The sequence below is a fragment of the Protopterus annectens genome, chromosome 9.part0, assembly GCF_019279795.1.
Source record: "Protopterus annectens isolate FY-2018-M chromosome 9.part0, PAN1.0, whole genome shotgun sequence".
Taxonomy (NCBI): domain Eukaryota; kingdom Metazoa; phylum Chordata; order Ceratodontiformes; family Protopteridae; genus Protopterus; species Protopterus annectens.
In genome coordinates this window covers 656,267,391-656,291,336 of record NC_056743.1, presented here as the reverse complement: position 1 = coordinate 656,291,336, position 23,946 = coordinate 656,267,391, and the positions used below count along the sequence as shown (strand labels likewise).

The following is a 23,946-nucleotide window of genomic DNA, read 5'->3' as shown; positions in this document are numbered from 1 at the left end:
TTTCGATGGGGGGCACAGGCCTGTCACCACAAGGGACAGCCATTCACTTTACCCACAGCCAGGCAAACACTAACAACAGATGCATCAGATTATGCCTGGGGGGCCCACATGGCAGGAAAATGTATTCAGGGCACATGACCCACAAGCCAAATGCATCTTCTTATCAATCAAAAAGAGATGCTAGCTGTTCAGAATGCCCTGACAGCCTTCAACGATCTACTTCATCCAGGACAGCTGCTGATAAAGATGGACAATACTACAGTCATGTGGTACATAAGCAGGGAGGCACACATTCCTACCCCCTCTGCAGACGAGCCATGACTTTGTGGAACACAGCATTGACTTTTCAGGTACACCTGCAAGCACAATTCCTGCCTGGGAAGACAAATACTCTGGCAGACGAACTAAGCAGGAACCTCATGGATCCTCACGAGTGGAAACTGGATCCACAAATCTTCAGCATAACAAGGAAATGGGGATGCCCAGACATATATCTATTTGCCTCCCCTCACAACTGCCAACTACAGAGATTCTGCACAAGGGCTTATCACAAGAAAGCGTGGAAAGTGGATGCTCTATCATTCAGTTGGAAAACCGTTACAGTATATGCCTTTCCTCCACTGCCTCTCCTCCCCAAGGTACTCCTAAAGGTCAGACAAGAGAAGCCAAAAATGACACTGATTGCCCCAGACTGACCCCGCCAGCACTGGTACCCAATCCTAAAGAGCTCGTCTCAAGGCCCAGCCTGGACATTACCTCAATTTCCTCACTTACTGACCCAACAAAACAACCAGATCCTGCACAGCCAGCTCAGAACCCTAAATCTGGCAGCATGGCGGATAATGTAACCATTCAGAGCACACCTCTCTGTAAAGCAGTTATGAATGTTATTTTGGAGGCCAGGAGGCCCAGCACCAGAAAATCTTATGCAGAAAAATGGAAGAGATTCTGTGCTTGGAACCAAACAGAAGGATTTGACATGCTTGTACCAAATATCCCTCAGATTTTACAATACCTAACTTAGATGCTGGACAAAGGTATATCCTTTTCATCAATTAAGATGCATGCCTCTGCCGTTTCAGCTCATTACAATACGGACCCACCTATTTTTTCACATCCACTGCTAAGGCCGTACCTCAGAGGGGCCAAAAACATAAGACCTCCAAGGAGAGCGGCAGTACCTCCATGGGACCTCAATTATGTCTTGGAAAAACTCATGTCTGCTGTATCTTTTATACCCCTGGCGCACTGATGTCAGGGAAGAGGCGACAGCAACCAACGACGGACCTAGACTTTGGAATTCAGGCCGACTGCGGGTAGCCTGCCAGCAGCATAACCCAAGTGTAATGACTGCAACAGTGAATGCACTCAAACATCTACATGTATGGGAGGTACACAACTGTACTTTTCATCACCATCACTGATTGATTAAGCCTATTACTGTAGTGTCATCTGCAAATTTGAAGATGCAATTTGCGCTGTTCTTAGATGCGCAGTCATGGGTCAGCATGGTGAACAGCAGAGAACTGAGAACACATCCTTTTGGGACTCCCATGCTCAATGTAATGCTCGCTGAGATGTTACTGCCTATGCTCACTCTTTGTGGTCTGTCAGTGAGGAAGTCCAAAATCCAACAAATAAAAAAGCCAAAAACCAAATCCAAAAAGCAGTCTGGAAGAAGGAATGAACACCTGGAATGGAAATAGCGTAGAAAAATCCTTTATTTCCGCTTTCGTCAACAGACTTCATCAGAATAACACCAAACTAAAACACTTCGAAGGTATATATATACTCTATCAAGCATCTCGTTAACCAATTAATCAATTAACTTATACAAAAAATTATACAACTATAAAAAATATATATAAAATTACAATAAAATTGATATTATTCAATAAATTAACATCAGTTAAATAAAGGAAGTGAACCAAGCGCTTTTTTGTCAATACTTAACGGGGCCCCTTTTAAAACATTTAATGTTAATGGTCTCATTTAAACCGGTGGTTTATCAGCCTTTAACTTCACCTGCCACAGTGTTTCTTTGCTCTACATAATTTTTATAATCACCACCTCTTAAATCAGTTTTAACTACCTCCACTACTGAAAACAAATTTTTAAAATTATTACAAGTAACAGAATGTCTAAATAAAACACTATTGACATCTTTACTTTTGATGTTGTAAAGGTGCTCACGTAATGAACATTTAGACTACGGTGGTCATGCGACATAAAACCCAGAACAAGAACAACACGTAGCAACATACTACCCCTCCTCAGACAATATTGACATATTCTGGCACCATAATGGTCCGCTGATAAGAGTCTATAACTACATTAGGACCAGTGGCAACAAACCTACACATATTACAATTGTTACATGTAAACATACCCTTAACATCTTCATTCGCATTGTTCAATGTGTCGTCACCAAATCCCAAAGCTTTCCTGTTGTTAAATAAATTCCTGTAAACAAAATTAGGTTTGTTGCCCAAGATCCGAAAAACGCCTCAATAATTCTCCAATTATTCATAAGAATTCTTTTAATCGCTCTCCATCCGTGCTCATTTCTAAAGAACAAACTACATTATCGAATTTTTCAAAATTCATGTTTTGTTACTTAAAACATTTAAAGAACCGCTCAGGGTATTCAACAAGGCTGGATAATAATGTTCGCGTTTACCTAACACTTCGCTTATAATTTTGTTCAATAACTCCAAAGGGTACCCTCTCTGAAGAAATAGGTTTTTTATAAACTCAATCTCCAAACCAAGATCAGTTTCATCAGAGGTCATCCGACAAGCCCTGATAACTTGTCCCTTAGGGATGTTACAAATCATGTGTTTAGGATGTGCACTGGAATAATGAACATAACTATTCGTAAAGGTACTCTTCCGATGTATCTTACTTCTAAATTTCCTTGCTGTAAAATCCCATGTAACACAAACATCCAAAAAATTTATAATATAACCCACACCTCCTAAAGTAAATTTCAAAAAACAGTTAAACATATTAACTTCAAAAAGAAATTTATCTACAGTTGTTTTGTCCCCCTCAATGATAAAAACCAAATCATCTACAAATCTCTGATAAAATAAAATATTAAATTTAGTGGTTAAAGACTTAAAGACAAATTCCCACCAGATCATAATGATGTTAGCATAAGAGGGTGCAGCAGGAGACCCCATAGCTACCCCTCTCACTTGACGATAAAATCTGTCTTTAAAAATAAAAAAATTATTTTGTAAAATTATCTCAATGAACCTACAAATAGTGCCAATTTGTCCAGTTGAATGTTGCCCATTATTAGTTAGCACGCGCACTCTTCTATCCCATCATCATGTGGGATACATGTAAATAAAGAAATCACATCTAAAGTAAAAAGCACATGTTTGTTGGGATCAAAAATTGCCTTAGTGGCAAACAAATTCAATTTTGTCAAAAAATGCCAAGAATCTTGTAGGAAACTTTCTTGTTTAATAACAATAGGATTAAGGGTGGCATCAATGACCAGGGAAATTCCCTCAGTGACCGAGTTTGGTGCTGATACTATTGGCCTAAAGGGAGGCTCGATGGCGTTCTTATGAGTTTTTGGAATCCCAAACAGGATACCAATCCTAGGGTTGTTTATAACACAAAACTCATAAACGTCTAGGTCTATTTCATTGGTCATTAAAGCTTCATAAAGAAAAGAATGCACTAAACGCTGTTTCTTTTTGATGTCATAAAGGGCAATTGGTTCATATTCATCTTTGTTCTGTAACAGTTGAGACATTCTCGAACAATAGGCATCCTGTTTCATTATAACAATATTACCCCCCTTATCACTTTTCATAAATCTAACGTCCCTATTTCTCTGACATAGCTCATGAAAGGCTTTCCTATCATTATAACTCAAATTGTATTCTGTTTTAATTTTATTTGAAAAATCGCTACATCCCTAATACAAGCTTCCTCAAAAACTTTGATAGTATTATTGAGGATGGGATTATAACTTGACGGTTTTTTTAACCTCTTTGAAACCTGTGGAACATCACTCAAAATGTAGTTCAAATTCATCTTTCTAGTGAACTTCTTAATGTCCACTATTGTTCTACATAAGTCCGACCCCGTAGATGGAATAAAATTTAAACCTAAACGCAAAAGTTTGAATTCACGTTCAGTAAAGGTGTAATCTGTTAAATTAATAATGTCCAGAGAATCATTAAGAGAAGTTAGTTCTCGTTCCCTGAGGAGTTCGAATTCAGGAAGGTTCCTCGTGAGACGTGCTTCAACGGTAAGCCTTTCTTTCCTAAAAAATCAAAAAAAATCATTCGCACTGTTAGTATTACCAACTTTGTTTAAGGACCCATTTGAGGTGGTGGAAATACTTCTCTCGGATGGAATCTCATCAACGATTAATTCCTGAGCACTAGTTCCCCCACTTGACTTTTTATCACTTGAAACAATGTCTGCCTGTTCAGAGATTTTTAAGGAACCAACAGTACGTCGTGTAGGTGAGGAAATACAAACTTCGTTAGAGTCCCCACAGTTAGTACCAGAAACAAGGGTGTTCATTTTTCTGTAGTTGTTAAAACTACCCGAAGGTTCTTTAAAAGACGCCACTGAGCTGTAATTACGCCTGTTGGTACCTTGATAACCAAATTGTTTGTTCCCGTATTCTTTACTGTTGGGGACAAAATAAGTATATGCAGAATTTTCCTCATATGCTAAAATGTCTCTTTGTAACTTAGTTTGTTTCCTGCTTGTAATTTCAGTTGAGTGTTTTTCAACCTCGTCAAAAACAACCTTGAATACATCAACCTGATAAGCGTTACTGTTCACAATGTCTCGTTCCAACTGATCAATCTCATCCTTTAAACTAGCCATTTTGACAACATTATGATCAATAAGTAATCTTAAACCAATGTCCCGAACATGGAATCACCAACATGAACGCCGTTGGGGCATTTGAAAAATCTTAGCCCCTTCGGCATTATTTTCAACTCGATGCACTGCTCGAAATACCAGTTCTCAACCATAATAGAACGATGTCTTTTTACCAACTTCGTTAAGAGATCTCGTTTCCGATTGATTTCCTCGTTGTTAAAATGCTGTTTACATGAAAAATTTGTAAAAGGATTATGTGCCGGTTTCAGTAGGGATCTAATACCAGCCTCATTCGCACCACCAGACGGTAAGTTGGAAACGCCTGTCTTAGTCGCTGGATTAATGACACGGTTACCGGAATCAACCTCAATAACAGTGGCTGGAAACATTTGCCGCTGAAGAAGTTTTTGTAGCGGCATTCTCCATTAGAAATTTCAACGATTTCTGGATGTCCACTAAGGTTGCCAAAAAAAGCTTATTAAAGTCATTACCAGGATTGTTAGCATTGCCAGTATCACTACTAGGAATAGAATAGGTAGTCACGTTTAATAGCTCGTCGTCAATCTCTCCTTCCATATTGGCAGACACACAAACCAACAAATAAAAAAGCCAAAAACCAAATCCAAAAAGCAGTCTGGAAGAAGGAATGAACACCTGGAATGGAAATAGCGTAGAAAAATCCTTTATTTCCGCTTTCGTCAACAGACTTCATCAGAATAACACCAAACTAAAACACTTTGAAGGTATATATACTCTATCAAGCATCTCGTTAACCAATTAATCAATTAACTTATACAAAAAATTATACAACTATAAAAAATATATATAAAATTACAATAAAATTGATATTATTCAATAAATTAACATCAGTTAAATAAAAAAAGTGAACCAAGCGCTTTTTTGTCAATACTTAACGGGGCCCCTTTTAAAAAACATTTAATGTTAATGGTCTCATTTAAACCGGGTGGTTTATCAGCCTTTAACTTCACTTTTTTAAAAAATTTTAAAAAATTTGTTTTTTCAGTAGTGGAGGTAGTTAAAACTGATTTAAGAGGTGGTGATTATAAAAATTATGTAGAGCAAAGGGAAACACTGTGGCAGGTGAAGTTAAAGGCTGATAAACCACCCGGTTTAAATGAGACCATTAACATTAAATGTTTTTTAAAAGGGGCCCCGTTAAGTATTGACAAAAAAGCGCTTGGTTCACTTCCTTTATTTAACTGATGTTAATTTATTGAATAATATCAATTTTATTGTAATTTTATATATATTTTTTATAGTTGTATAATTTTTGTATAAAGAGTATATATACCTTCTGTTTAGTTTGGTGTTATTCTGATGAAGTCTGTTGACTAAAGGATTTTTCACGCTTATTTCCATTCCAGGTGTTCATTCCTTCTTCCAGTTTTATTTGTTGGTTTGTGTGTCTGCCAATATGGAAGGAGAGATTGACGACGAGCTATTAAACGTGACTACCTATTCTATTCCTAGTAGTGATACTGGCAATGCTAACAATCCTGGTAATGACTTTAATGTGGACATCCAGAAATCGTTGAAATTTCTAATGGAGAATGCCGCTACAAAAACTTCTTCAGCGGCAAATGTTTCCAGTGGGTCCTTTTGACACTGTTATTGAGGTTGATTCCCCGTGTCATTAATCCAGTTTTCATGTAAACAGCATTTTAACAACGAGAAATCAATCGATTATGGTTGAGAACTGGCAGTGCATCAGGGGCTAAGATTTTTCAAATGCCCCAAGGCGTTCATGTTTCCATGTTCTTTTTAACGATGCATTGATCATAATGTTGTCAAAATGGCTAGTTTAAAGGATGAGATTGATCAGTTGGAACGAGACATTGTGAACAGTAACGCTTATCAGGTTGATGTATTCAAGGTTGGTTGAAAAACACTCAACTGAAATTACAAGCAGGAAACAAACTAAGTTACAAAGAGACATTTTAGCATATGAGGAAAATTCTGCATATACTTATTTTGTCCCCAACAGTAAAGAATACGGGAACAAACAATTTGGTTATCAGAACCTTCGGGTAGTTTTAACAACTACAGAAAAATGAACACCCTTGTTTCTGGTACTAACTGTGGGGACTCTAACGAAGTTTGTATTTCCTCACCTAAAATCTCTGAACAGGCAGACATTGTTTCAAGTGATAAAAAGTCAAGTGGGGGAACTAGTGCTCAGGAATTAATCGTTGATGAGATTCCATCCGAGAGAAGTATTTCCACCACCTCAAATGGGTCCTTAAACAAAGTTGGTAATGTTAACAGTGCGAATGATTTTTTAGGGAAGAAAGGCTTACCGTTGAAGAAAACGGTCTTCACGAGGAGTCGAACCTTCCTGAATTCGAACTCCTCAGGGGACGAGAACTAACTTCTCTTAATGATTCTCTGGACATTATTAATTTAACAGATTACACCTTTACTGAACGTGAATTCAAACTTTTGCGTTTAGGTTTAAATTTTATTCCATCTAAGAGGGCGGACTTATGTAGAACAATAGTGGACATTAAGAAGTTCACTAGAAAGATGAATTTAAACTACATTTTGAGTGATGTTCCACAGGTTTCAAAGAGGTTAAAAAAACCGTCAAGTTATAATCCCATCCTCAATAATACTATCAAAGTTTTTGAGGAAGCTTGTATTAGGGATGTAGAGACGATTTTTTCAAATAAAATTAAAACAGAATACAATTTGAGTTATAATGATAGGAAAGCCTTTCATGAGCTATGTCAGAGAAATAGGGACGTTAGATTTATGAAAAGTGATAAGGGGGGTAATATTGTTATAATGAAACAGGATGCCTATTGTTCGAGAATGTCTCAACTGTTACAGAACAAAGATGAATATGAACCAATTGCCCTTTATGACATCAAAAAGAAACAGCGTTTAGTGCATTCTTTTCTTTATGAAGCTTTAATGACCAATGAAATAGACCTAGACGTTTATGAGTTTTGTGTTATAAACAACCCTAGGATTGGTATCCTGTTTGGGATTCCAAAAACTCATAAGAACGCCATCGAGCCTCCCTTTAGGCCAATAGTATCAGCACCAAACTCGGTCACTGAGGGAATTTCCCTGGTCATTGATGCCACCCTTAATCCTATTGTTATTAAACAAGAAAGTTTCCTACAAGATTCTTGGCATTTTTTGACAAAATTGAATTTGTTTGCCACTAAGGCAATTTTTGATCCCAACAAACATGTGCTTTTTACTTTAGATGTGATTTCTTTATTTACATGTATCCCACATGATGATGGGATAGAAGCAGTGCGATGCGTGCTAACTAATAATGGGCAACATTCAACTGGACAAATTGGCACTATTTGTAGGTTCATTGAGATAATTTTACAAAATAATTTTTTTATTTTTAAAGACAGATTTTATCGTCAAGTGAGAGGGGTAGCTATGGGGTCTCCTGCTGCACCCTCTTATGCTAACATCATTATGATCTGGTGGGAATTTGTCTTTCTTAAGTCTTTAACCACTAAATTTAATATTTTATTTTATCAGAGATTTGTAGATGATTTGGTTTTTATCATTGAGGGGGACAAAACAACTGTAGATAAATTTCTTTTTGAAGTTAATATGTTTAACTGTTTTTTGAAATTTACTTTAGGAGGTGTGGGTTATATTATAAATTTTTTGGATGTTTGTGTTACATGGGATTTTACAGCAAGGAAATTTAGAAGCAAGATACATCGGAAGAGTACCTTTACGAATAGTTATGTTCATTATTCCAGTGCACATCCTAAACACATGATTTGTAACATCCCTAAGGGACAAGTTATCAGGGCTTGTCGGATGACCTCTGATGAAACTGATCTTGGTTTGGAGATTGAGTTTATAAAAAACCTATTTCTTCAGAGAGGGTACCCTTTGGAGTTATTGAACAAAATTATAAGCGAAGTGTTAGGTAAACGCGAACATTATTATCCAGCCTTGTTGAATACCCTGAGCCCCGGTTCTTTAAATGTTTTAAGTAACAAAAACATGAATTTTGAAAAATTCGATAATGTAGTTTGTTCTTTAGAAATGAGCACGGATGGAGAGCGCATTAAAAGAATTCTTATGAATAATTGGAGAATTATTGAGGGTAATTCAGACGTTTTTCGGATCTTGGGCAACAAACCTAATTTTGTTTACAGGAATTTATTTAACATCAAGAAAGCTTTGGAATTTGGTCACGACACATTGAACAATTCGAATAAAGATGTTAAGGGTATGTTTACATGTAACAATTGTAATATGTGTAGGTTTGTTGCCACTGGTCCTAATGTAGTTATAGACTCTTATCAGCGGACCATTATGGTGCCAGAATATGTCAATTGTCGTACTGAGGGGGTAGTGTATGTTGCTACGTGTTGTTCTTGTTCTGGGTTTTATGTCGGCATGACCACCCGTAGTCTAAATGTTCGCATTCGTGAGCACCTTTACAACATCAAAAGTAAAGATGTCAATAGTGTTTTATTTAGACATTCTGTTACTTGTAATAATTTTAAAAAATTTGTTTTTTCAGTAGTGGAGGTAGTTAAAACTGATTTAAGAGGTGGTGATTATAAAAATTATGTAGAGCAAAGGGAAACACTGTGGCAGGTGAAGTTAAAGGCTGATAAACCACCCGGTTTAAATGAGACCATTAACATTAAATGTTTTTTAAAAGGGGCCCCGTTAAGTATTGACAAAAAAGCGCTTGGTTCACTTTCTTTATTTAACTGATGTTAATTTATTGAATAATATCAATTTTATTGTAATTTTATATATATTTTTTATAGTTGTATAATTTTTTGTATAAGTTAATTGATTAATTGGTTAACGAGATGCTTGATAAAGTCCAAAATCCAGTTACAAGTGGGAGTACTGACACCCATGAGTCGGTTTCTGTATCAGGTGTTGTGGTTTAACTGTTAGAGGTAGAGCTGAAGTCATTGAATAACAGTCGGACATAACCGTTCTTGTTTTCCAGGTGAGCCATGGATGTGTGCAGTGCCAGTGAGATGGCATCTGCAGTGGAGTAGTTCGACCGATAAGCAAATTGCAGTGGATCCAGCTCTGCAGGGAGATTTTAATTTTTGACCAGTCTCTCGAAGTCCTTCATTACGGTAGAGATGAGAGCCACTGGACACAATAGTCATTCAGGCTTGCTGGTTGAGAATTTTTGGGTAGTGGCGTGATTGTTGTGTTCTTGGAGCACTTTGATACTATAAGCTGACGTTGGTATGTGTTAAATATGTCCGGAAGAACAGTCAACATTTGAATAGCACAGTGTCTTGGCATATGCCCCAGAATGTTGTCTGGTCCAGCTGCTTTTCTTGGGTTCGCCCAGCTTAGAGTTCTCTGAACATCGGCTGAGTTGAGGCAGAGTGTTGCTTCATTTTGTCTGGTAGCGAGTTTCATGCTTTTGTGTTTTCCATTTGTCAAACATGCTGAAGTAGTTGTTGAGCTCCTTTAGAAATTCGGTGGTGTCATCACACTTTGAAGATACAGGCCTGTAGTCTGTTAAGGATTGTATTTCCTGCCACAGACGTCTGGAGTCTCTTAGGTGTGAGAAGTGACTCTGGATTTTCTGTCCATAGACATGCTTTTCCTTCTTTATTTCCCTGTTTAGGTTCTTTCTGGTCTCCCTGAGGGCATCCTTGTTTTAAAGGCAGCATTGCATGCTCTTAGGAGCTCATATACTTTTGTGGTCCAGGGTTTTTGGTTGGCCCTGATGGTGATGGTCTTGAGTGTTGCATCATCCACACACTTGGATATGTATGCCAGTATAGATTCCATCTGTTTACCCAGGTTGATGTGTTGGTTCCCCATAGCTGCGTCTTTAAACATAATCCAGTCTGTTTTCTCAAAGCAGTCCTGGAATGCTGAGACTGCTCCCTCTGGCCATACTCTTGTTTGCTTGGCTTGTTTCTGAATTGCCGTTTGTACATAGGTGTTAGCATGATGGGCAGATAATTCGAGTTACCCAAGTGTGGGTGGGGTATTGCCTTATAAGTCAGCTTGACATTGGTATACACTTTGTCCAGTGTTCTCTCCCCTTGTAGCCAAGTCCAAATGATGGTGATAGTTGGATAGAACTGACTTTACGTTTGCTTGGTTGAAGTCGCTCACTATTATCTGATCAAAATCTGGATTTTGATTCTGCAGTTCACTGATTGGTGAAGCGTGGCCATTGCCTTGGTGTTGACATTGGGAAGAATATATACAGCTGTGATGCTCACGCAATTAAACTCCCTTGGCAAGTGGAAGGGTCTACACCTTTGGTACAAGGACTCAGTGTTTTCAGAGCAGTGGATGGTAACTACCTTACAGTTGGTACATCATCTGTTATTTACTTACAGACACCCCCCTCCCTGTGATTTTCCACTGAGGATCTGATTCCTGTCAGCTGTAAATAATGTCGGCCCTTCCACAGCACCGCACTTTCACTGATATTATAGTTTAACCATGTCCCTGTGAACGTGACCACACAACTGTTTCTCACCTTGATTTTTGTAGTTATTTCTAGGCTTATGTAGTCCATCTTATTATCCAGAGAGCGAACATTGGCCAGTAGAATAGATGAAAGTGCAGGCCTGTGTGGGTTGGCGTTTAACCTAGCAGATATTCCAGCTCTAGATACTCTCTTCCTCAATCTTTCACATCTTTTTCTTCTCCTCATTCTGGACGTCTTAGAAGTCAGATTTGTTTGAGCAAGACACTTTGGCCATGATTGAGTATAATACCTTGTTCCTTTAGTTTGTGGAGCTCCTGGAGTGTAGTAGGCCTAACAAGCCTCACAGACAACATCCCATCAAACCTGCAGCACGGCGAGCATGAAGATCAAATTTCTAGAAGTTTCTCTCTACTATAACGGATTTTCCCTTAAATTTGGGTTGTTTGTTTTAGAAGTAAAACAAGACCGATAATGCACATTTCCCTGTTGAGACAAAACTGCCACAGCCACACTGGTAGCTGCTGTTTTTTTACTTTGGCAGTCTGGGAGTGATTAGTGGGTGATTTCTCAGTGGTGCTGTCAGGGAGCAATAAGCACGTCCATCCCACGGAGTAGAATGTTCATGTGGCTGGCTGTTCCCTGTGGTAATTAGTTGTCCATGGAGGTATGTAGCCCTGGGCATAACAAGAATGTCTAGGAGGGACCAGTCATAATGTAAAAATCTCTCTTGGAAGTAGTCATTGCCCCCCCCCCCCCCCGATGCCCTTAGGATCCACATCATCCCCAGTCTTATAACAGATGTAGTTTAAGGGCTGTAGGAACAATTGGTAGAGTGGCAGGAGATGGGAGCACTGCAGCAAGCCAGAAAGAATGAAACAGAAAGGGAACATAGGCAACCTGCCCAGTTGGAATCTCCTGGTAAACTAATGTAAAAATAAAGTACAGTAGATAAAATATTTACCCCTTTTTTAAGATGAGACATTAATCAGATTGGTCTTAGAGCTACTTGTGTTTTAAAAAGGATGAGTAGTATACAGTAGAGATGTTTAAAAATAGTGGTCCTACAAGGCAGCATAAATGTAAATTTAATGGCTAAATTACAAGGATGACCTGAGACAAGGTAGATTTTTCAGTGGTGTAACTTGTTTATGTATGATCTGTATGTGATGAGGGTTTTTGGATGTTTTATTATAGGCAGCCCCTCTCATATTTATAAGAGTAGAAACTTCCTGAATCTGTATGCTGTAAACTTGTACTAATGCATTGCGCCTTCACACTCTATCCAAACTCTAGGTGGATGAAGATTACATTCAGGATAAGTTTAACCTCACCGGTCTGAACGAACAGGTTCCGCATTACCGTCAAGCACTAGATATGATCCTTGACTTGGAGCCAGGTAAAACTTATCAAAAGTGTTTTACTGCTGTATTAGAAACTTCATCTTCAAAACAGAAGTGGGTGGGCTTTGTTCTATGTGGGTATATAGCTTTAAAGCTAGTTACTTAGTGTCAGCTAACTTGATTTGCATGTCATGGTGCAGCATTGCTTCTTGAATTTGAAATGTAGCCCTTGTAAGTTTTGATCATAGCTACCTTCCATGTGTAGTAATTAACTTTCGGCATGATACTGTTTGAGAGCAGAGAAATATTAGTTAAAGCTGAAGAAATGTATCTACAAAAGTGAAGAAATGTGTTTGCAGTAGACTCTCTGGTTTGATTGAATGAATGCCAGAAGTTTGATGAAGAAAAACTGCTCAAATTGTATCTGCTTTTAAATCTATGTCTTAGAATTATAGAACATTTCTAGGTGAAATATGGGTTTATTCAGACTGGTGTTCAGATATTAGAGTAGTTCCCAGTAATGAGGGAAAATGTTAGCTTGAAAGGATTGAGAGTCATATGAGAGTAGTGAAATGAAAAGCTTATGAAAAAATGTCATGTTTTGGCATGGTATGTTAATTAGAACAAATAATGCATAGTTGTAATGACTGCAGTCATAGCATAACAGTCCTGAAGAGATGATAGCATAAGCATTTCCAGATTTATTGCATGGTTGAGTAGAAAATCTGAAAAAGAAGGTGGAACTCCTTTATTGGCTTTTGCAAGAGATTGACCAGAAACACACTGTTGGTCCCAGTAGCCCTGGATTCTTTTATCTGCTTACCAGAGTCCTTTTTTGGTTTTCTTTTGCCGTTTTGGGATAAAAAATCATTTACATGTTCGAAATGTATTTGGCAGTTGAAACTGTCTCGTTTGCCTTTTTCTTGGATCTTTGTTGCAGTTTCAGGCATTTTCGGAGAACAAGAAGTAAGTGTTTTTCGGGGGTTTTACTGCCTAGATTTCTTAGGTGCTGTAGTAGCAAGACCACAGTTACAGGACTTATTTTGTAAGGCATTAAGACAACTTGATAACTTTTTATCCCAGACATTCAGGAACTCCTTAACCAGCATATTTTCTCTCTTGTTCTTTGTAGTATAAGAGTAGTGTTTAATTTTTTTATTTACTGTTATTGCTCTGTTAAGAGTGTATTGAATTTATGTAAGCTGCCATATCTGTAAATGTTTTTTAGGGAAATTTTTGAGGAAATATTTTTACTGTGTGTATAAATGCATATCTATTTAGTTACTTTAACCTCTGTTCTGCTTTGATTAGATTTATTGCATCACACTAGAGATGTAAACAAATTCAAAACACACTTTTTATGCCGCTATTACCATGTAGTATTGGTATAATTCCCCCATTATCATACTGGTGGACGTTCGTTACTACACCTGCACACATTTTTATACATTGCTAGTTTATTCATCCACTGTTTCTGTATTGTTTGTGTGTTTGTCTACTAGTTTTCATTGCATAAACATGCTTTGGGGCTGTAAACATGAAAACTGTTATGACGATTTTCTGTTTGGGTTTTTTTTTTTTTTGGCAAAATACTGTCATTTTTTTTCTGAGCTGTTAATCTCTTGTTTTTTATGCACAGTAATACACATGGATGGATATTTACTAGATATTATTAGGCAAATGTATTTTTTATATTTATAGTGTTAAACTATGTTTGTGGTTAAATAGCTATGTGTTTTTTCGTGATTTTAGGTCTTGTCACAGACCTGATGAAGGCTTTATTGCATTAGATAGCCGAAAGCGATTTTAGTGAAGTCTTGTGTATTTTATGCTTTTCTTAATACGGATTTTGGAATGTGGGTTGCAAATAGGTAGTGTCAAAACACACTTTTTTCATGCCGCTATTACCATGTAGTATTTGCATAATTCCCTTAACTAAGATTTAGTTTGATTTAATCAGTAGTAGTCTGTAGGGGTGGGTACATGTTCTAAAATGCATTTTTACGGCACTGTTTGCCTTGAATAGGCTGCTTTAAAATTAACAGTGCATACATTTTCCACACCACCTTTTAAGTGTACATGATTTTTGGATATTGTGACAGTTTTAAGACTGCTAGTTTCTTTGTTTTTTATTTATAGAGTAATGTTGCCCCCCCCCCCCCCATTGTTTTCACTATATCTCAGCGCCGCCACATTGAAAATTGTCCTATAGCAAGTAAGTTTTGTCTGGCAGTGGTGGTGTTTTTGCTTGCCCTTTTTGGAAATTTTACTACTATAAAAGTCCCCCCCCCACCCCACACACACACACACACACACACACACATTCATGCATGCATACACACATGCATCCACGCACACTCGCTTGGTTTGATTGATAGTGACTGGTTGCTATAAACTTCCAATTGTCTTTTAAAGATGATTCCAAGTTTTCTGCGCTAAATGATCAAGTAGCTGCAGAGTGCTGCCCCCCTGACATCTCAGATGCTCAGGTAAGAGCCGCCCTCTCCAAAGCAAAAAACACAGCATCAGTGGGACCCGACGGTGTCCCGGGCTGCGTCCTACATGAACTCCAAGAAGAGCTAAACCCAAACATAAAACTACTATTCAATCTCAGCCTTACTACAGGATATGTGCCCAAAGAGTGGAGTACAGCAACAGTGGTCCCTCTCCATAAAGGTGGTGCCTCAACGGATCCTGGAAACTATCGCTCCATAAGCCTGACTAGCTTGGTCTGCAAAGCTATGGAAAGGATCATCATGGACCTCATAAATAAAGATATTGGGGACCTACAGACACTGGATCCTACCCAGTTCGGTGTTGTTAAGGGCAGGTCTTGCCTCTTAAACCTGGTTGATTTCTTTGAAACAGTCACCAAGGCCATTGACGCGGGGAAGGTGGTCCACACAGCCTACCTGGACCTCGCAAAAGCCTTCGATACAATACCCCACTCGGGCATTATAGATAAGCTCACCAGCTTAAATATAAACCCCTATGTCACTAGATGGATTGCAAACTGGCTCAAGGACAGAACCCACATGGTTAGAATTGCTGGAGCCATGTCAGACTCCAAACCAGTTACAAGTGGTGTACCACAAGGCTCAGTCCTGGGACCTCTCTTGTTCAGTATATATTTCTCGGAGGTACAGGCCAATACGGAAGGACTGTGGCTGACCGGCGCCATAATCGACTCTCCAGCCGACACAAGCATCCTCCAAAAGGGCCTCATAGAAACAGACAACTGGTGCCAGAGCCATGGCCTCAAGCTAAATGCCAAAAAGTGTATAGTCATCCCCTTTGGCAAAAACAAAGTGCCCACAAATTACCACATAGGTAGTAATCCATTAAGTACAGAAGATGTAATTAGGGACCTGGGGACCCAAGTTGATAGCAATCTCTCATTTAACAACCACGTGGCCAAAGTGTTTAGAAAAACATTTTGTATAGCCCACCTAATCATGAAGGGATTCACATCTAGATCATGGGAGGTCATCGTGCCTCTTTACTCATCCCTCATCAGGCCCATAATTGAGTACAATGCCCCTTTACCAGACACCTGCAGCAACTGGAAAGACCCCAAAAGTACCTCACCAAGAGGATCAAAGGGCTCAAACAGATGCCATATGCTGCCCGGTTAAAGAAACTCCAGCTCTACTCAGTGGCATACTGCCTGTTCAGAGGCGATCTGTGCCTGACGTATAAAGCCATGTCCAACCAGGAATTAATGGACATGCTGCACCTCAGAAAATCCAAATCCCATCGAGCTACGTGCTCGAGAGACTTGAACCTCAGCACTGAAATAAATAGGACATGCTGGAGGGACAGATTCATAACCCAGGGGCTCCCTTCACTCTGGAATAAAATCCCAGTTCAGGTTAGGCAGAGTCCCTCATTGGCTCTCTTCAAGAGGAATCTTGATGAGTGGATGGGAGATCGTAGGTTTACCCCGGGTATCACTTCTGTGTCACTGTTAGACAGAGGCACAGGATACTAACCTAGAAAAAGGGCATAGCAAAATAAATTTAAAATGGGTGGCGAAAGCCAAACACATTCTGGCTAGGCTTATAAATGCCCTAGGGCAGATAGCCTAGTATGAACCTATGAACCTGCCCAGGGCAAAAGATTTCAGGAAATCCAACCAGCTTTTTGTGTCCTTTTTGGACAAAAAGGATTGCCAGTTTCCAAGGTAACCTTATCTAAGTGGCTTAATGATTGCATTTCTTTCTGCTACAGTAAGCAGGGTAAGCATCTACCAGGAAAGATAAGAGGACATTCCACTAGAGCAGTCTCAACATCCTCTGCTTTTCAAGCTAGACTTCATATTGATTCTATTTGTGCAACTGCAACATGGGTGAGACCTCATACCTTTGTCACTCATTACAAAGTAGATGTGGCCTCCCAGAACAGGTCCTCCTTTGGACCCACTGTATTGGAATCTTTTTTTTTTTTTTTTTCCTGAGCCACCCTAGGGTAAAGGTGCTAGGGACGCTGTCCCAACCAGCAAGAATTATGGCGAGATAGGCAATATAAAAAGAAAAGAAAGTTGCCAAGGATAACTATAAGGCCTTCTATGGCTACATTAAAAACCTAAATGGCAACGCTCAGGTCTGTTCTGAGCTAGTACAAAATGGAGCAAAATACACTGACCCTTCTGACATTGCCAACATCTTGGCTGACTGGTTCAGTGCAACCCCCCCCCCCCCCCCACCACCTACAGGGCCTATTACTATTCTAGGGGATTGTGCAAGTCCAGTTATCACTGATACATGGTTAACAAGGCTCTATCTAAAGCTAAAAACACTGCCTCCATGGGACCGACCAGATGGTGTCCCAGGCTGTGTCATACACGAGCTCCAAAAGGAATTGACCCCGCATCTTAGTACCCTGTTCAGTCTCAGCCTCTCCACAGGATATGTGCCCATAGAATGGCGCATGGCAATGGTGGTCCCGCTACACAAAAGCGGGGCCACAACTGACCCTGGGAACTACCGATTAATAAGCCTGACCAGTCTGATCTGTAAGGCTATGGAGCAAATCATTATGGAACTCATAAATGGAGAGATTGGGAACCTCCAGTCACTGGACCCCACACAGTTAGGCTTCGTCAAGGGCAGATCATGCCTCCTGAACCTGGTGGATTTCTTTGAGACAGTTACTCAGGCTATAGATAAGGGGAAAGGAGGTACACACGGCTTACGTTGACCTTGCTAAAGCATTTGACACCATTCCCCATTCAGGTATTATTGATGAGCTCACCAGCCTGGGCATAAACCCTTATGTCACAAGATGTATTGCAAACTGGCTCTCAGACAGATCCCATAAAGTAAGAGTAGCGGGATCTATGTCCGAATCCAGACCAGTAACGAGTGGTGTGCCTCAGGGCTCTGTCCTGGGGCCCCTCCTGTTTGGCATATACTTCTCAGAAGTACAGGCAAGCACAGAAGGGCTGTGGCTGGCTAAGTTTGCGGACGACTGCAAACTGTGTGCTATAATAGAGTCTCCGGCCGACATGGAGATCCTCCAGAAGGGCCTAAATGAGACTGATGCATGGTGTCAAAGCCATGGTCTCAAGCTAAATGCAAAAAATGCGTAGTAATCCCCTTTGGAAAAAGAGTAACATAAACTACAACATAGGAGGTAATCCCCTGAAATCTGAAGAAGAAATAAGGGATCTAGGGACCCAAGTAGATAGTCAGCTTTCCTTTGATAACCATGTTGCCAAAGTGGTTAGAAAATCCTTCTATGTGACCCATCTGATCACAAAAGGGTTCGCATCAAGATCTAAGGATGTAATGGTGCCCCTTTACTCTTCCCTCATCAGACCTATTATTGAGTACAATGCACCAATTGGAATGTACCTGGCTAGACATCTCCAGCAGCTGGAGAGACCACAAAGGTACCCAACCAAGAGGATTACTGGCCTCAAACAGTTGGCCTATGCAGCACGATTGAAAAAGCTAAGACTATTCTCTGTTGCATACCGCTTTCTCGGAGGCGATCTCTGTCTAACGTACAGAGCCATGTCCAACCCAGAATTGTTGAACATGCTCCATCTTAGTAAAACCAAATCTACTCGAGCTACACACACTAGGGATATAAACCTCAACACAACAATGAATAGAACATGCTGGAGGGATAGATTCCTTTCGCAGAGACTTCCCTTACTATGGAGCAGGGTCCCGATCTACATAAGACAGAGCCCCTCACTGTCGCTCTTCAAGAGGAACCTTGATGTGTGGATGGGTAACAGAAAGTTCACACCGGGGATCACACCAACAGCACTACTAGTTAGGGGCCAAGGGTACTAGCTGCTAGTACAAGGGTCTAGGGAACTACTAAAGGGGTGGTGAATACCGCACAACATGGCTGGGCTAATATATGCCTTCGGGCAGATAGCCGAGTACCAACCTATGAACCTATAACATTAAGAAGATATGTACTCATCGTAATGTTCTATGCTTGTTGTCCATCTCGCCTGTGTTCTTGCATCCCACCCTCCTTCCCCCATCCTGTATTCCTGGAGGAACTGAAGGATAACTATGTACTATGCACATAGTTTTTTGATGGTTTGGAGTCTCTGTTCCTGTCCTTATAAGGTGTGTGTGTGTGTGTGCGTGCATGTGCGCGTGCGTGTGTGCGCGTGTGTGTGTGTGTGTGTGTGTGTGTGTGTGTGTGCGCGTGTGTGTGTGCGCGTGTGTGTGTGTGCGTGTGTGCGTGCGTGTGTGCGTGTGTGTGTGTATATAGCTACAAATTTTCTGTGATTGTCTTTCGCGCAAACAAGATCTGGGGATTTGGCTCAGAGCATCATGGGATAGGGGTTATCTTCGAGTCAGTGGAAGCTCTCGAGCATTAGTATTCGACTGAGTCGGAGCCAGAATGGCACTGAACCCAGCCTGCAAGAATATAAGCGCGATGGACAAAAAACATAGAATTGAACTCCGTGCCAGTGGAAGCTCTCGAGCATTAGTATTCTGCCGAAAACTGCTCCAACCCAACCAGCAAGAATATAGGCGAGATGGGCAACAAACATAGAAAGTTATGGTGAGTACATAACTACTTACTTTTGTTGCGAGTTACTAGAGTCACAGAATGACAGTTATCATAGAATGTATTCCATCTCTACATAGCAACTTGTAACACTTCAGATTTATGTTCCTTTAGAGGCTTTTTTTTACCCTCCTACTAAAAAGCCACTGGAGGGCACCATTTATGGAGAGGGGGAGGTTTACTTTTCTTTTTTGAAGCATTTAGAGAAGCTACACAGGAAGCACCCGACCTTGGATATACCTCTATCCGAGAACTAGGGATGTCCTTGTACACTAAAATCTGAGGAACTCTGTTGGGTCCTTCTGAAATCACAAGCCTGGGTTTCCCCTTTGAGACCTTGGAGGCAGTCTGCCTGTTCGGACAGGACATGCCTGCAGGGGCATTCCAGATCTGCCTCAAGCAAGGGTTGTGATGGAGGGTATGGGCCCAGAGTTCAGACAGTCCACTGGCTTTTCACCTGCCTCAGTGGTTGCATCTGATGCTAACTAGGTAGAGTAAGCCAAAGCACCACAGTCTTTTTTCGGTTTTTGTTTTCTTTGGTTGTGAGGGGACGTCTGAAGCAGAAATTTTGGACAAACGGCCAAAGGCTCTTGTGCGAACCACTGTTTCTTAAGTAAATATTTGGGGAAGAGAGACTGCTCCTTAAGGTTTTTGGGATGAAAACTAGACACATGGTACATTCTCTGACATTATGCTCACGCCGTAAGCAAAAAGATGCTGTGAATGTCCATCTTTATAAGGAATTTGCCTACCACAGAGGCATTTGTGTCTCTGATGACATTATCAAAATATAGAAAATTAAAAGGAAGGAAGGATGGCCAATCGGACACTTGGAATTTGTTTCATAGTGGTAGTGTTGCTTCCCAGTCTGGCAGCAAGAAAGCTCTGAGCTCTGCTCATACATCTTATGTACCTGTCCTGTTGCTGAGGTCTAAGGTTGGATGTATAGCACTTGTAGAAGTAACTAAACTTTGGTATAATGGCTGTATGTGGTATTCTTGGCAGGATTCATTCAGCCCGTTATCATTTACTACATTTGTGATATAGTTAAACGTCTGCTGTTATGGTAAGTTCTTACACAACTGTAGTCTTTGTAGAACTTTTCTAACGAACTAAAAGCCAGTGCAAATTAACACAGTTTTTTAATATTATCACTGTAGATATCACTACCATCAGATCAGATCTAGCCTGTTTTATTAGTGGTGCTAGGAAGGAAGAAGAAAAAGCTTTATTTTCCAAATGTCAAGGTGATAAAGCAGGCAATATTTGAATCTCTCTAATTTGTGTAGTGGGTGGGGTACTTTAGGAATAGAACAGTATTAACATCTGGAGTTCCTGAAAATATCAAACCAAAATGATGCTCTGTAATACAGTGACCCCCCGTTACCAAGCAGCAGCAGACCTTTGAAAGTCTTGCATCCTAAAGAGTGTCAGGAATACTAGTCACATGTGAACAATAGTGCGTTTATAGTGTATATCATCTGTTGGGAAAGCATTTTCTTCAATGCATTTTTCCAGGGTGTTGTGGAGTCTGCATATTTTATTTAAATAAGTATATATATATATATATATATATATATATATATATATATATTTTTTTTTTTTTGCTTCGTATATGCTTTGCTGACATTTGTGCAGAAAATGAGCAAGCAGTAAAAATGCTCATATACTCAACTGTATCAAAATCTGCTTGTAGAGTTTTGTACAGAGATGGACAGACTTTTTGTTGCCATGATGATCTTTACCTGAAAACATAGCAAGAGTAATAATTTGTTTTATTTAATTTCAGATGAAGAACTGGAGGATAATCCAAACCAAAGTGATCTTATAGAACAGGCAGCAGAGATGTTGTATGGACTGATCCATGCACGTTATATCCTCACAAACAGGGGTATTGCTCAGATGGTAAGATTTGTTGTACATTTCTCATAATAATGTTTTCTACATACATCGCATACATTTGTCTGGCCTTGGTAGACGTGAATGTTGGGCCCTTCCTTGGAGTATGTTTAACTGTCGAGAGGCGCATGCTGAAATAGTAGAACTGCTTATGTGAAATGCAGATGGCTATGTGCAGAATTCCTTCCTGCATTATGTCCGTTTGCATGGGTGAAAGTATTTTCACCATATGACAGTTATTGTAAGTTATTGTGGAGGCTTATGGAGGGATATTGGGATGCACAACAAATCCCACAGGTGAAAAACAAGAGCATCTTTCTTGTTCTTGCAGGAATTCATGTTGTGATTGGGTATTGTGTGAAGGGTGGACATCAGACCTGGGGCCTGATCGTTTGCAGTTTCAATATCTGTAAGGGCATGTGAATAAAGTCTCGAGCTGCAGTTAGAGGGGAGCACAGCCATAAAATAGAATGCAGAATGTCTTCTGTTAAATTATGGAACACGAAGGCTTGGAAGCACAGTGGATGAACTGTTAATCTTAAGTTGGCAAAAGTAACTTGAGTATTGATTTTGCACTAGTCTTTGTCCAAGTTAAAAATTTAATTTTGTCTTTTTTTCCCCTGATGATGCCTTGAGACAGACTTGCCAACAAATGCTGTTGTGACCATCCAGTTCATCTGAAAGGTTTTCTCCATTTTCTTTTCAATTTAGGGAGGATTGTGATTTTGCTAAATTTATTAAGAAGCCTTGGATATCTAAAAATCTAATGGCTGCTTGGAGCATAAATCTGTTTCTAACTATATATTAAAAGTGATATATTTGAAGTAGAACACAGGTAATTGTCTTCCCATAAAGAAGAAAAATTAAAATTGATTGAGTTTACATTAGGAGTGTCGTATAAGAATAGCCTTCATTTATGACGAGGCCTATGCCTGTTGCACCAAGTAAAACTATTCTGCTGTTAATGCTGGGATTTCTTCCCCAGACTGAAGGAATGTATCTGCCCTCATTCCTCCTTTCTTCCCAGTACCTCAACTTCATTATGCTTTAGGAGAGAGGGAGGTGTCACTCTGACAGGAGAGCTTCACTACCAACTCAGTAGTTAGAAATGACCCTTGATGCTGGAATTTCCACATTCAGGTAAGAAAATCTGTCTCGGTTGTTCCTGGATGTCTTGTGCAGGACCAGGAAGTTTAACTTTTGATGTCTGACTGCAGAAACTTTCTGCTGCTGTGCCGATGGATGAGTTCCCAAAGACCAGACAGATGGCAAACATAGTCTCTTTTCTGATGTTTAAGTACATGGGTTAGATGCCCAATACAGAGACACCTGATTTGACCCTCCAAATGTCAGTCTCAGACTTCTGTTACTCCTGTTGTACATATTGGCTGTTCTGAGTTTGCCTAACTTTGAGTAACCTTTTGTAGTAAATCCAATTTCAGAAGCCATGATGTGCCTCCTGCCACAAGGACTAGTTGTAAAAGAAGTGAAGGCTTCCATCTCTTCCTCCTCCTTTCCTCATCTTAGAGGAAGATGAAGTCCTTGGCCTTTTCTCAACAGGTTACATCCTTTCAGTTATCCTGGACTCTGACTCTTATCATGAGAAAACTCCAGACTTGTGGTTTCTTAGCAGAGATGTCTTACTTCACAAGACAGAAGTTTTGTGAGGGAACGTTCAAACCAGTGACCAGAGTTTGATTAGTAGTGCAGGTACCTGCTGGAGTTTGCGTGGGAGAAGAGAAGAATGAAGAGCTGGCTCATCCCTCCTTGGTCAGGGAATGGGAACATGTGCCCAGGGATATACTGAGGCAGACCAACTAGTATGTAGACTGGGGTAGGCAGAAATGTCTGTAAAGGGAGCAGGTCTTTGGTTGCTTCACACAAGGAAGCATGGGCAGTACACTGCAAGCCTGTTGCACGCTTTCCTGAGATGCTTACAGACATGCACTGGAATGGTAGGTCATGTATTGAAAGTCCAGTTCCTGCTCCTGGTCCACCTGCCTTTTGTATGTGAGAGCAAATAGACCCATAGCCCCCCCCCCCCCTTCTAGGGAACAGATGTGTGGATTGTTGAGAAGTGGAAGGAATGAGCTAGATGATCAAGCAAAAATGAAGAAAGTTTAGTGCGGGAGCATAAAGTGAGTTGTAAAAAAAAATTCTTATTTAAAAAGAGAGATGCGTTTTGCAGAACAGAGGCAGGGCTCGCCACCTGGCGGAATAAATCTTGGCGCTAGATGATTCACTGTTAGTGATACCCTCCCCCTCCAACCTCGTGTGCAAAAAAATGGGGAAGGAAGGGGTGTGGATGGATGAGTTTTTTTGTTGAAGCTCAACTTAACCTTTCTTTGA

General features: G+C 40.0%; 1 protein-coding gene across 2 annotated transcripts in view; it reads left to right on the top strand.

Moving 5' to 3' along the window:
- CSNK2B (casein kinase 2 beta) overlaps window positions 1–23,946 on the top strand; it is a 631,588-nt gene that overhangs the window by 294,886 nt on the left and 312,756 nt on the right. For both annotated transcript variants that reach the window (XM_044083243.1, XM_044083244.1), the window contains exons 3-4: window positions 12,608–12,710; window positions 21,488–21,603. In XM_044083243.1, coding sequence (XP_043939178.1) covers window positions 12,608–12,710; window positions 21,488–21,603 — 219 coding nt within the window. The remainder of the gene's footprint in view (window positions 1–12,607; window positions 12,711–21,487; window positions 21,604–23,946) is intronic.